Genomic DNA, 14,025 nt, shown 5'->3' on the forward strand with positions numbered 1-14,025 from the left:
AGAGCCCGGCCACGTCAGCACCTGATCTCAGACGTCCAGCCTGTGGTGTCTTATTATGGTGCCCTGTTCAGATTCCATCAGTTACCCAAATAATGCCCAAATAATTCCATCAGTTACCCAAATAATAACGTCCTGCTGACATGCTGCCTGGTCCGGGACCCACCCCGGGGTCACGAGTGGCACTTGGCTGTCCTACCCTTTTAGCTTCCTCTCATCTGAAACAGCACCATCCCTCGATTTGGGTCTTTCTGATGTTCCCTCAGGATCGGATTCGGGATGCGCGTCTTCGATGGGAAAACCACAGAAGCGATGTGTGCCCTTCCCAGCGTGCCCAGGTAGCACTCACTGTCGATGTGTCCCGAGCTGGCCAGGTTCTCCCCCTGTGATGTCACGCTTGTTCCAGATCCACGGGCCATCCATGGATGGACGGATGGCGCTCTCCCTCTCCCTGTGACCATGCATGGGTGTCAGCTTCATCCACCGCCCTTCTGTACTCGTTGACGTGAGACCATAAAGAGAAGCCTTCCCTTCACCCTCTTCATTTTCATGTACTTTGGACAATTCTGTCACCTCCAGACTCACTTGCAAACATCAGCACAGACTCAACCATAGCGATGTTTCAGACGGGGTACCCGCTGCCTCCTTAGGGCTGGAAAACTCCAGAATTGTGGGAGATCACTTGCTTCAACGACATACTTCTACAGATGGTGCGTCCGGGTCTGGACAGAGAAGGGACGAGGCCAGAGTCACGCCGCAAAGAGGCACAGCCCCAGGACAGAGCCGTGAGCTGCGGTGGGGACCCTGCCCCCTCCTAGCGACGCGGTTCCCGAGCCCGAGTTGATGGAAGCTCCCCGGCCGGGGGCTTTGCTGTCCTCTCCTCTGTGGCCTCAGAACCATGTCGCTGACCCACGACCTCGGATGCCCTCCAACGGCGGTGCGTGGGGCCGAGGAACCAGTAATCGCCCGCCCGAATTTAAGAGGACCCAGATCAATGCCAGTACCGAAGAAATCCACGGCCGTGAGGCAGAAACCACGCGCGAAACAACAGAAAACCTGCAGCTGACCAGCTGGGACCAACTGCCAAGGATTGTGGGAGCCGTCACCTGCTTCCTTCAGACGCATCCAGGAGCTGACGTCCAAACTGAGCCCCCCAAGTAGCCCTGATAATGCTCAGGCACGTTACACAAAATTCTTCAGGCTTTGCCTTCCCCGACTAAAAATGACAGCGATGGATTTCATTAGCTCGAGGTTCCTGCCCCAGCACTCGGATTCCGGAATCTAGGACTACGATCTACCCGGGACCTTACTGGGTCTAATTCATGCAGAATCCCTTATGCAAAACCGAGACGTGATTAGCCCCGGCAGTGGAAGCAGGAGCAGAATTGTGATTCCTGCCTCTTCTAATTGTTCTTCTCTTCTGCACATTTTCACCTCCCCTCCCCAGCCTTGGAGTAACATATGTTCTACACGCACGCGGACAAATAGAATCACACTGGGATAAATGAGCGTGATGGGGGGGGTGGGGGTTGGCGCTGAATCTCAGCCAGCTGCTCCCTGGTTCCCTCCGTGGGTGTCTCTGCACTGGGGACAGAGGTACAGAATCCTGTCGCCTCGCTTGCAGGCACAAATGTGCTATAAAACACCCATAAATTCTCCTGACATTCCAGTGACCTTCGTGGGGTCTGGAAGAGCCACATTTCACACCAAAGATGGAGCTGTAAATATTCTGTCTGTGCAGTAAACAGGGAGCTGGCACCTTGCTCGTGTCCTCTCTGCCTGCCACCTCTCAGAGGAGAGATTTATTTACTGCCGTGGAAAATTCCGGCCCTGAGGCAGGCAGCTTGCTGCTTACTGCTGCCTGTTCTCTGTCTTACACACACACACACACACACACACACACGCACACGCACACGCACACACGCACATGCACACACACGCATGCTCCCTCCTGTGATTCTAAACCCGGGAGCAGGAAGGCCCCCGAGCAAATTACACTCAAACATACACTATAGTCTTATCGGTCTTTCCTGGGAGGTGATTTGAGAAGGGTTTGCATTTTCTTTTTCTTGAGTTGCTAGTCTTGAGTTTTATTTTGTCTGCGGGAGTCAAATCGATCTTCTATAATTTTTAATTTTTCCGACTGAAATATGTATTTCAAAGCGAGAGCTCCCCACCCCCCCCCACCCCCCCAGGAGAAGGGGGGTCTTGGAGAAACAGGACGTCCCCCAACTCCAGAGACACCCTGGCAGGCCGCTGGGCCAGCTGACCTGTCTGGGATCACCCGCCTTCAGATGAGCAGACGGGCCAAGGGGAGACGTGTGGGTTCTTGGCCGAGGAGGGTGGTTCGTGTAGCCTCTGTCTCCTACAGCCAAGAGGCACCTATGCTTTTCAGAATAATTTCACGGGGGAGTCTCCAAGGTGCTGGGTCTGCCCAGCTGGGAAAGCCATCCGTGCTCGTAGTGCCGTGCGGGGAGAGAGAGCCAGACAGATGGCTGGACCATCTCCTGTCTCTTGTGGCCTCCCAGAAATCAAATCCCAGCCTCTGAAACCACAGCCCCCTTGAGGGGAGAACGTCACTTTGGCCCCCTGTTCCCTCCCCGCCACCCAGAAATCAGGGCTCCCTGTAAGCTCCCCACCTGCTTCCCAGCTCTTGCCCTCTCCACCCCCCAATTTATCTCCGCAATTGTAATTAAGGTCCTGACAGAGCGGGTTAGCCGCCCGAGTTGTTTGTTCAATTTATTGATTAGCTATTTCTCAGAAGTTCATTGCCGTCTCGAAGCAGGGGCTAGGGGAAATGGGTCTCTATGGTTTCTCGAGGCTTGGGCTCTCCCGGTGATTAAGCACAGGCACGGCACATCCTTCCTGGCAAGCGGCTCTACCCAAGGTCAAACATTCATGCAAAACGGGAGGCAAGACTTGCATGTGTAAATGCCAGCGGCAGGAAGGCCGCGGAAGACGATTCAGAAAGGCAGGAGAAGGGGAAGACGGGGGTGGGGGGGGGCAAGATAGAAGTAAGCACGGCGGGGAGGGCGGCTCAAAGGACAAGCGGGAGGTGTGGTTACAGTGATTCGTACAGGGGGACACCCGTGGGAACATCTGGGGTGCCCCCCACCCCCTAAACAAAGGCTGCAAAGGGGGCTTTCTACGCAGAAGCCGGAGCATCCGAATAAAAAGCCAAGTTGGGGATTAAAAACCTCGTGTCCCAGCTTGGGTGACCCAGAAACAGAGCCTGAGTCAGGCTCGTGTGGGAGGACCTGGGGACAAGTCGGACCCCAGGGGGCAGGCGGGAGGGACCCAGAAGCGAGTGGCCGCTGTGCGAAGCCATCTGACCTCAGCACACGGGCCTGAAGCAAGTCCCAGGGGCAAAAGGTTGCCCTCAGGGCAGAGACCCCCACCCTGCTTCGCCCAGGTGAGATGATGCCGGGGTGTCCTGCCAGCTGCACGTGAGCTCCCGGCAATGACAAGAAGAGGTGTCAGTTACAGCCCTAAAGCCTACCTGTTCACCTGAGCAGAGCTGAGCCACTGCTGGGCCTGCTGTCACCAGAGCCACAGCCCAGGGCTTTGCAAAACGAGGCCCACCTCACCCTCAAGGTGTGCCGTCTGGTTAAGGGAGTGGGGATGTGCATTCATCACATGACCCCCCCCCTTGGGGCGCCTGGGTGGCTCAGTCGGTTGGGCGTCCGACTTCGGTTCAGGTCATGATCTCGAGGTTTGTGGGTTCAAGCCCTGCATCAGGCTCTGTGCTGATGGCTCAGAGGCTGGAGCCTGCTTCGAATTCTGTGTCTCCCTTTCTCTACCCCTTCCCTGCTCATGCTCTGTCTCTCAAAGATGAATAAACGTTAAAAAAAAACAAAAAACAAAAAACAAAACCGGGCCCCTGGGTGGCTCAATGGGTTGAGCAACCGAGTTCGGCTCAGGTCATGATCTCACCATCTGTGGGTTCAAGCTCCGCATCGGGCTCCGTGCTGACGGCTCAGAGCCTGGAGCCTGCTTCGGATTCTGTCTCTCTCTCTCTCTCTCTCTCTCTCTCTCTCTGTCCCTCCCCTGCTCGTGCTCTGCCTCTCTCTCTCAAAAATAAATAAACATTAAAAAAAAATTTTAATGGCCCCTAGAGCCATGAAAATGCACTGCTGTGACATGGGAAGGAGGGCCAGGGGACTGGGTGCCCAGAGAAGCACAGGTGACCCCGTCTCCCCCCAGCGGCGGAGGGCCAGGAAGGCTTCTCCAGGCAAGGTCTCAAAGAAGGTGGGGGCTTCCCAGGGGAAAGGGCGGGAGGCGTCCCCAGCCTGTGCTAAGGGTAGCGGTGGAAGGGAGTGGTGTCCACGGGTGGGTGGGCTTTGTCTCCAGAGCGATGGGGACCCGCCAAGGGCTTCAGCATGGGGTAACGACATGATCAGAGGTGCACTTTGAAAAATGTGCTCTGGCTACTTCACGGAGGACGCGTTAGAAGGAGGTCAGGACGCCAGTGCCGCTGTCCCCTCAGCAGGTGGTGGTGACTCCCATGGAGGTGGGGAAGGAGGAGACGAGGGATGGGTGAGAGGTCAAGGGGTAACATTGGTCCTGGTGGTGGGCTGGACGGGGCGTGGACAGAGAGGGAGACACAAATGCCCATAGGGTCAGGGGCCCGTGAAAGAATGGGGTCACGGCTCTTACGAAGAAGGAAGATCTCTGGGTGCAGGCTGACCGTGAAGACGTAGGCAGAGGTCTCAAAGGCTGGGCACCTTTCAGGAGGAGATAACAGTGGTCACCTCCAGGGGCGGGGACAGGGATGGGGAGAAGGAAGAGACTCCCACTGTTCATACTACAGACTTCTAAAATGTTTGGTTCAGGAGTTGCTCATATATAATAATTCAACTTTTTAAATAATTATACAAGGGGGGGCGAGATGAAAAGATGCTCAGCGTCATTAATAATCAGACAGAGGAAGCCAAAACCTTACTGGCTAAAATTAAAGGTTGACAATTCCAAGTGTCGACAAGAATACGGAGCAACCAGAACTCTCAAATGCCGCCGGTGGGACTGTGAAAGGACACAGCCACATTGCAAAGGTGTTTGGCAGTCCCTTGAAAAGCTAAGCCTACACTTACCACGTACCCCAGAAACCTCGCTCCTACATACTTGCCCGAGAGAGATAAAAATATGTCTCCATACAAGGATCTGGGCAAGAATCCTGATGGCGGCTTGATTTATAATGGGCCGAAAGTTTATTATCTCGGGACTCGAACCCACAAACCGTAAGATCATGACCTGAGCTGAAGTCAGACACTCAGCCACCCAGGCGCCCCTGATGATTCTATTTTTAAGTAATCTCTGCACCCAACGTGGGGCGTGAACTCTCAATCAAGAGTTGCTGGCTCCACTGATAAAGCCAGCCAGGTGCTCCTCAAAAGCTTTAGACTAAATGAAAGAAGCCAGAGATAGAATAACACACCAAAGGTGGCATAGTTCTGGGATTCAGTTGATATGAAAATTCTAGAGAAGAAAAAACTATAGGGACAGTAAGCCCGTGGGGAAGGAAGGGAGTGTCCCCAAAAAGACACAAGGGAACTCTAGGGAGTGAAGTAAATGTTCTGTATCTTGACTGTGGTGGTGGTTACACAAGTATATACATTTCTACTTTTAGTTTTTATAAAGACTTGAAGAGACGCTTTAGGTTTGCAGCAAATTTGAAAGGAAGGCACAGAGATTTCCCATAAACTTTTAAGCCCGGACACACACACACACACACAACCTTCCCCACTATCAACATCTCCTACCAGAGAGGGGCGTTTGTTACAAACCGTGAACCTCCATTGAAGCATAATATCACCGTTAAGTCCGTAGTGGACATCGGGATCCCCCTTGGTGCCGTGCGTTCTGTGGGTTTGGACAAATGTGAAATGATAGGTGTCCATTATTATAGTATCATACAGAGTCGTTTCCCTGCCCTAAAAACCTGTTCGTTGCCTATTCATCCCTCCTCCTCCCAACCCCCTGGTAACCCCTGATCTTTTCACTGTCTCCATAGTTTCGCCTTTCCCAGAAGGTCATACAGCTGGAACCACATAACATGGAGCCTTTTCAAGTCGGCTTCTTTCACTGAGTGATACGCATTTAAGGTTCTTCTGTGTCTTTTCCTGGCTTATTAAATTATTTCTTCTTAGCACTGAATAACAGTCCATTATTGGGTGGACCGCACTTTGTTTACTGTTCACCTTCTGAAAGACATCTTGACCGCCTCCAAGTTTTGGCATTGATGAATACAATTGCCCTAAACATCTGCGTGCAGGGTTTCGTGTGGATATGTTTTCAGCCTCTTTGGGTGGAAACCAGGGAGCACGATTGCTAGATCGTATGGTAAGAGTATATTTAGTTTTGTAAGAAACCGCCAAACTGTCTCCCAAAGTGGCTGCCCCAGTTGGCTCCCAATGGCCGAAGGGGGAAACATCGAGCGACGAAATACATTACGTATTGGATTATAGCCCAAAGTATAAAGTAAGTATCCATGAAGACGTCCATACTGGCATAAATAAATGACTGAATTCATAAGTAAAAGGTGGAGAATGGACAAATCCCCCTTGCAGGAGAGTTCGTAATATAGTTTCTGTAGAAGCTCTGCCCTCCGGTAAGCGGAACACGACTCCCCATCACTTGAGCATGGGTGTCGCATAGCGTTTTCCTCCTAAAGAGCACAGCACGGAAAGGGATGAAAACAGCACCTTTCCCTTGAAGAAACCAGAGAAACAGTGCCTCAGCCAGCTGGTCAAGGTCCTCATCAACAGCCACGAGTCACGTTGACATGACAGGCACAAGTCTCGGCTGCTTGATGGGACACGACGTGGCACTTTAACTCTGTGCTCTGCCTCCCCTAAACCCACAAACTCAGTCTAATCCTGGGGAAAATGGCAGACAAATCCCAACTAAGGAACCTTCCACCGCATGCCTCACGAGTCATCCACAAAGCTGTCAAGGTCATCAAAAACAAGGCAAGACAAGAAACTAGCCCAGACACGGGCAGCCTGAGGAGACATGGCTCCTGAGTGTGATGTGGGGTCCTGCATGGGATCCTGGAACAGAGAAAGGACACTGGGGGGGAAACCGTGACCATCTGAATAAAGCATGGACTTCGGTTAATAATGTCAGCATTGGCTCATTGATGTTAACAATCGTGCTGTACTTGTGTGAGATGTTAATGGCAGGGGAAACCAGGTATTGTGTATATGAGGATTCTGTGTTATCGACACTTTTTTGGGTAAATCTAAAACTATTCTAAAATAAAAGATTTATTAAAAAAAAAATACGTGGCGTGAAAATGACTCTGGCATCGAGGCATCCCCGGTGGTGCGGCCCCTTCTGTGTCCCGGGCATCTCTCTCCGTGTCCCCAGCAGGAAGAGCCAGAGGCCACGGGGCCATCCTGCTCTGCCCCTTGTTGGCTGGGTGACTTTGGCCAAGTCACTTCCCTCTCCAAGCCCACAATTCTCATTCAACGTGTGGCTGATGACACCCATGTCACCAGATGTCCGCGAGGACCGGACGGGCTTTGCAGTCCTGCCTGGGATTGCCTGGGGCGCTTCTCGGTCAGGCCGTGTGGCTCCATCACAGAGAATTGGGCTCAGCGGGTCCGGACAGGGCCCAGACACCCACCTGTCCAACCAGCGCCCCTTGTGGTTCAGATGTCACCGAGGCCGGTCCTTTGGAAGGATGGCCGGCTTGCAGGTGAGGCCATTAGGATTATGGTGCGTAGCCATTCTTCCTCCCTGGTGATTTGAGGCCTGGCTGTGGGTCCTGAGGTGTTGCCTCTTGGGGCAGGTCTTGCAGTAAAGTGGACAGTGACCCACTGCCAGGCCTCTCGCTGGCCGAGGCCCGGTCTCGAGATGCCAGTGTGTTTGTGAGTATATCACCCTGAAGCTGCTATAACACAGGGAGGCGTTTCGGGGGGCGGGGGCTCTGCCCTGATCACCCTTCCCGCCGCAGAGTCAAGAACCAAGACCCGAAGCTGAACATGAGGCGGAAAGATGCACATAAATATACGCGGAAGTGGGAGCCCGGGCAGCTCAGTGGGTTGAGCTTCTGACTTCGGCTCAGGTCACGATCTCACGTTTCGGGAGTTCGAATCCCACATCAGGTGAGCTCGAGCCCCGAATTGGGTGAGCCCCGCTTCTCTCTCTCTTTCTCTCTCTGCCCCTTGTGGGATTCTCTCTCTCTCCCTCCCTTTTTCTGCCCTTCACTCACTTATGCCCTCTCTCTCAAAAAGAAAGAAAGAGAAAGAGAGAGGAAAGGAAAGAAAGAAAGAAACAAGAAAGAAAGAAAGTCATAACTACCTAAATGAGATTGAAATGCCTGAAAACCAAAGATTTAAAAAAAAAATACACCGACTTGTCACGTGTTCATCTCCAAGTTAGTGAATTACAGCGTCTTTTGCAAAAATATATTTGTGTTTATTCTCTTGTAAATTTACCCAGATCCTCTGCAGTGAGGATATGTTTCCTTTAAAACCAGACCAAAAGAGGGGCACCTGGGTGGCTCAGTCGGTCGAGCATCCGACTTCGGCTCAGATCATGATCTCACGGTTTGTGGGTTCGAGCCCCGTGTCGGGCTCTGCCCTGACAGCTCAGAGCCTGGATCCTGTGTCTCCCTCTCTTTCTGCCCCTCTCTGTCTCTGTCTCTCTCTCTCCTCTCTCTCTCTCAAAAAGAAATAAACAGTAAAAAATTAAAAAAAAAATAAAGCCAGACCAAAAGAAGTTTCTTGCTTTCTTTTTATATATATGTATAAAACTAGAGAGAGGGAAAAGAGCCCTTTTCACCGGGACGGAGGTCCAGCTAGGAGACACAGAGGCCGGTGGGTGGACACCTCCAGCCTCTCTGTGACACTACAGTTACAGGTGTTTGCCTGCCTGCCTCACTCACACGCACCCCCCCCCCCCAATCAACAATGCCACTTAGACACATGAGCTTTGGGTCCCTGCCCTGCTGAACCCTCTCTCAAAGGAGAGGAATGTGCCCGTCTTGGATACCTGTCATGGGGCATAAGGGACTTCCTTTTCCCGGCCTCTTCTCACAGATCAGAAGCTCGTCACCCTGAGCGACACCACCCTGACTCCCTTTCCCCCCCACTGTGGATCTGCTGGTTCTGCCCATTCAGTCCTATGTCCGTGGGACAGAACTGAGCCCGGCCGGCAAGGCCGCTCCCACGGCAAGGGGCATCCAGAGGGCAGGCCACCAGCTCTGGGGGACCCCCCAGAAGGAAAGTCTTCTCATCAATCAGGAAATGCATATCCCCTGGCCCTTCCCACCTCCTCCCCCCTGGTGTCAGGCCTTGGCCGCCCTGGGGACCTGTCACATTTCCATGTTCTGATGGGTCTCTCCTGGCGTCACTTTGAGAAGGAAGCAGGAGCTCGCTTCTTGGAGGCCCCTCCCCCTGCCCGGTTCCTGCCCTCTGCCTCGAGGACCCTCCTGTCCCCTTCCTGGTGTTCAACCCTCTGCTGAGCTAGAGCCCCCTAGAAGGTGCTGTCTTTGAGGCCAGTAGACTTCCCACGGCTTCGAAAGCCCAGAGGACACGGTAAACCCAGACGCACCGCTGCGCAGGGGTGGGGGGTGGAGGGGAGACCGTGGGGCCCGCAGAGAATTAGAGCCAATGGTTTGTGGGGGGAGAAAAAGGGAGGAAGGGGAGAAAAAGGGGTTCCTGGGCCGCTTCCCTCCTGTTTAGAGCTCAGGCTGAAAGAGCATTTTCCGAGGCTGAACCTGGGGCCCTGGGGAGGCGCTGTGGTGCGGGCTGTCCTGCAGCCCCCCCACCCCGCCCCCGCACGGGGGGAGCGTCAAAGCCAGGCCTCACCACAGTCACCAAAAAGCGCGTGTGCAGGCCGTGATTGCTTGTCACCAAGATGGACTATATGATGTGAGCCATGGCAAACACCATAATGACTAATTTCAAACATTTATTACAATTCTTGAGAGACTTGAAAGCTGTCCCCGCTCTTGATTTTAATAATTGCAGTCTCGAAGCAGCCGCTTATCAAAGTGACACAAATTGTGTGGTAAATAGATTATGGCACAGCTGAAATACTGGAAAATGAGATCAGAAATGCTCCTTCTCCCCCATTTAAAACTCCCTGCAGTCCTTCAGCGAGCCACAGCGGTGCGGCCACGGGGGGCCTGCAGGTGGGAAAATGCTGCCTGGCCAGGCGGCTTTTATCAGCTGGCCCCCCAGAACCCCTGCTGTGGGACCCCCAGGACACCGGCCCTAACCCTCAGACCCCCAGGACACCGGCCCTGGCCCCCCAGACCCCCAGGACACCGGTCCTGGCCCCCCAGACCCCCGAGAACACCGGCCCTGGCCCCTCAGACCCCAGGACACTGGCCCTGGCCCCCCCAGACCCCCAGGACACCATCCCTGGCCCCCCAGACCTCCCCAACACTGGCTCTGCCCCCCGGGCCCCCAGGACACCAGCCCTGGCCCCCCAGACCCCCAGGACACCGGTCCTGGCCCCCCCAGACCCCCAGGACACCATCCCTGGCCCCCCAGACCTCCCCAACACTGGTCCTGCCCCCCGGACCCCCAGAACACCAGCCCTGGCCCCCCAGACCCCTAGGACACTGGCCCTGGCCCCCCAGACCCCAGGACACTGTCCCTGGCCTCCCAGACCCCTAGGACACCGGCCCTTTCCCCCCCAGACCCCCAGGACACTATCCCTGGCCCCCCAGACCCCCCCCAACACTGGCTCTGCCCCCCGGGCCCCCAGGACACCAGCCCTGGCCCCCCAGGCCCCCTGCTGCAGGACACGGGCCATGGCTCCAACTCCAGCTTCCTTGGCCCAGCCTAAGCCAGAGGGTGTGGGGTGTAGGAAGGAAGGAGAACCTGTGTTGTTGAGTCAGGGGTGGAAGGGGATGCTGGCTGGGGAGCCATGGGCAGTGACCCTCCCAGGGAAGCTTTGATAGAGAGAATCCCCTCCATCTTGTATGTGCCACTAGTCGTGAGTTCTCACAGCCTGCCTGCTCCAGCCCCTCCTTCCTGAGTCTCTCCTTCCACAGACTGGGCACCTACTATGTGCCGGGCATGGCGTAAAGGGTCGGGCACGGACAGGCGCAAAGCCCGACAGACGCCTTCCAAGGGCTTCCGTCCAGAGCAGGAGGCCGGCGTGCAGGCCCTGAAAGGAGGTGACGGGACAACCCATGTCGGGCTGTGCCTGCTGGGCGGCGGGAGGCCCCGGGGCTGCTGTCCCCCTGCTCTGCCACAGCTGACCCAGCATCTCGGGGACGCTCCCCAGCAAGGGTGCTTGTGTGCTTGGGCCAGGACCCCGCCCTGCTCAGGATTCGGGCTCTGGTGTCCAGATGCCCGTCTCTTCCTCTGAGGACAGAATGGCCAGGGTGAGCCCTACACATCCTCTTTTGTTTTGTTCTGTTTTACAGACTTTATTTTTTTTTATTTTTTTATTTTTTTAAATTTTTTATAACATTTATTTATTTTTGAGAGAGAGACAGAGCATGAACGGGGGAGGGTCAGAGAGAGAGGGAGACACAGAATCTGAAACAGGCTCCAGGTTCTGAGCTATCAGCACAGAGTCCGACGCGGGGCTCGAACCCACAGCCCTCACGGATCGCGAGATCATGACCTGAGCTGAAGTCGGCCGCTTAACCGACTGAGCCACCCAGGCACCCCTAAAGACTTTATTTTTAAGTCATCTCTACGCCCAATGTGGGGCTCAAACTCACAACCCCGAGGTCAGGCGTCTCATGCTCCGCCGACCGAGCCAGCCAGGCTCAGCGAGCCCCACGCGTCCTTAAAGGGCAAGAAAACCAGGGAGGGCTCACCCACCCCAAACATTTCCCTTCTAAGTGTGTGACACGGTTAGAGCCAGGCCTGTGGGTTGTCACTTAGCACCTGGGCTCCGTGAAAGGCAAACCATTGATCTTTGGGGAGACTCGCGGAAGAGCCCTCGGCCCAGAGGACGGCATTAGCAGGAATGATTTGAATCAGAATCCCAGGAGCAGCGTGGTGTTCCAGAACCTCACTGGTAACTAATCACGGGCCTGTGCATCAATGACAATCGCTATCCAGATGGAGAGCTGGGTGCGTCTATTTGTATGCAGTTTGTAAGAGGCCGGCCTCCTTCCTGCTCCGGCCTGGGGGGGAGGGGGGTGGCCCACACCGCAGCGAGCGGCTACACCTGCAGAGACCCACCAGCCACAGGACGTGCTCGTTGGGGATGCTTCATTGGTGCTCAACACAGACTCGGTCTCCTTGGAGCCCCAGCTCCGGCTGAGTCTGGGGGACACAACGGGGTGACCACCAACCTCCTCCAGATCCTCCCTCCCCCACACGCAGCCAGCCTGGGGCCCCCAGAGAACGGGGTGCGGGCACGGCCAGAACGTGCCCGGGCTCTGACGGCTCTAAGGAGTCGTTCCTGTCTGTTCCACTTTTTAAACTAGGCACTGAATGAAGAAATTAAACAGTTTATGTATTTAAGCCCAAGTTAATAGGTATTAAATTTTACTATTTATTAAATATTAATAATTCATTAGGATTTTTCAAATTAAATATCAAACCTCCAACGAATTAAATTTAAAGAATTAAGCCTATTATTAGTGGAGAGAAATTGCTGGGGTTGGGGGCGGGGTGGGGAGAAACAGGTTCCAGAAACCATTCTTGTAGCCAAAAGGGCTTATCGCCGTTTTATAGATGGGGAGAGGAAGGCCGCCCGGAAGTTACAGCACCTGACCTTGAACACACAGCGGGTTCGTGTGTGAGGTGGGGATTCAGACCCACCCGCGTCTGATGGTGTCCCGGATCCGATCCGCTGCTGAGAATACACACGTGCCCACCCGGATGGGAGGGCAGGACTTGTGGGGCCAGAGGAGGGCAAGGGGGGTATGCAGAGTATACTAATTTTGCAGGAAAGCAGGTCGTGGGGAGGGCTGGGGGCGGGGGGCGGCTGGGGGGTGTCTTGGGGAAGGGCGCTGACGGGCCGAGGAGGGCACCCCCTGGGAAGCTGGGTCCTGCCTCGCGCCCTCTCCTCCCCAGGCTTTGGTGGGTGCAGCGGCGCGCACGTGGGGTCCTCGTGCCCAGCCCGGGAACGGGCGAGTGTGTGGCCTTATTTGGGATAAAGGTCTTTGCAGATGGGGTCAAGCGACCCAGTTCGGCTGAGATGCTGTTGGGTCATGTGGGCGAGTCCTGAATCCAAAGACCAGCGTCCTAATGGGAAACAGAAGAGGGCAACTTTGCCAAGAAGCGAAACCATGTGAGGACGGGGTGCAGAGACGGCGGGGGGGGGGGGGGGGGGGGGCGGGGAGGCAGCCACAAGGAGGGCCAGCGGCCACGGGACCTGGAAGAGGCAGGAAGAGCCGCTCCCCGGGGCCCGGGGAGAGAGCGAGGCCCCCGGACATCTCGATCCCAGTCTTGTGGCCCTGAGAGCTGGGAGCGAACCCAGTTGTATGGCTTTCAGCCCCCGGCTTGTGGTGATTGTTTCAAGGGCCCCAGGAAACTTGCCCAGGGCCGAGGGAGCTTGCCCGGCCCCTCTCTGCGATAGTGTCACAGGCGGGACACCACGGCCCCATCGTGCCGGCTGCTGCTGCTGTCCTCCCAATTAGGGTCAACACCATGGCCGTGAGGGACGCAGGCATCCCGACTAGGTAGGCAGGGGTGACAGGAGGGCCTGGAGGGGCGGGCAGGGGTGACAGGAGGGCCTGGAGGGGCGGGCAGGGGTGACAGGAGGGCCTGGAGGGGCGGGCAGGGGTGACAGGAGGGCCTGGAGGGGCGGGCAGGGGTGACAGGAGGGCCTGGAGGGGCGGGCAGGGGTGACAGGAGGGCCTGGAGGGTCTCTGCTGTATATCTGTCAGGCTCAGGCCTGGGGAAATGAACCGTCCAACGACAGCAGGACAAACACGGGTGACAGACGGGCTCTGATACTTTAATAGGTCCAAACAGGAGATTCAGCCTTATGAAAACATGGGTTGGTGGTAGTTCGTCTAATTATAAGATGCTTTATAATCAGCTTCTTCTAAACAGGAAACCCCTTGGTCCATTTCCACTATGAGCGGATTTGTATCTG

At 55.3% G+C, this 14,025-nt stretch overlaps 1 protein-coding gene across 1 annotated transcript; it reads left to right on the forward strand.

The window, feature by feature from the left end:
- The first annotated feature begins 7,486 nt into the window (after positions 1–7,486).
- On the forward strand, positions 7,487–10,800 carry LOC128774272 (uncharacterized). Its single transcript, XM_053893072.1, has 4 exons — positions 7,487–7,557; positions 7,790–7,868; positions 10,211–10,517; positions 10,652–10,800. Exons 1-4 carry the CDS (start codon positions 7,487–7,489, stop codon positions 10,798–10,800), a joined length of 606 nt encoding a protein of 201 aa, XP_053749047.1.
- Positions 10,801–14,025: the final 3,225 nt, after the last annotated feature.

The sequence above is a fragment of the Panthera pardus genome, unplaced genomic scaffold (genome assembly GCF_024362965.1).
Source record: "Panthera pardus isolate Hobbes unplaced genomic scaffold, ASM2436296v1 HiC_scaffold_3, whole genome shotgun sequence".
Classification (NCBI taxonomy): Eukaryota; Metazoa; Chordata; class Mammalia; order Carnivora; family Felidae; genus Panthera; species Panthera pardus.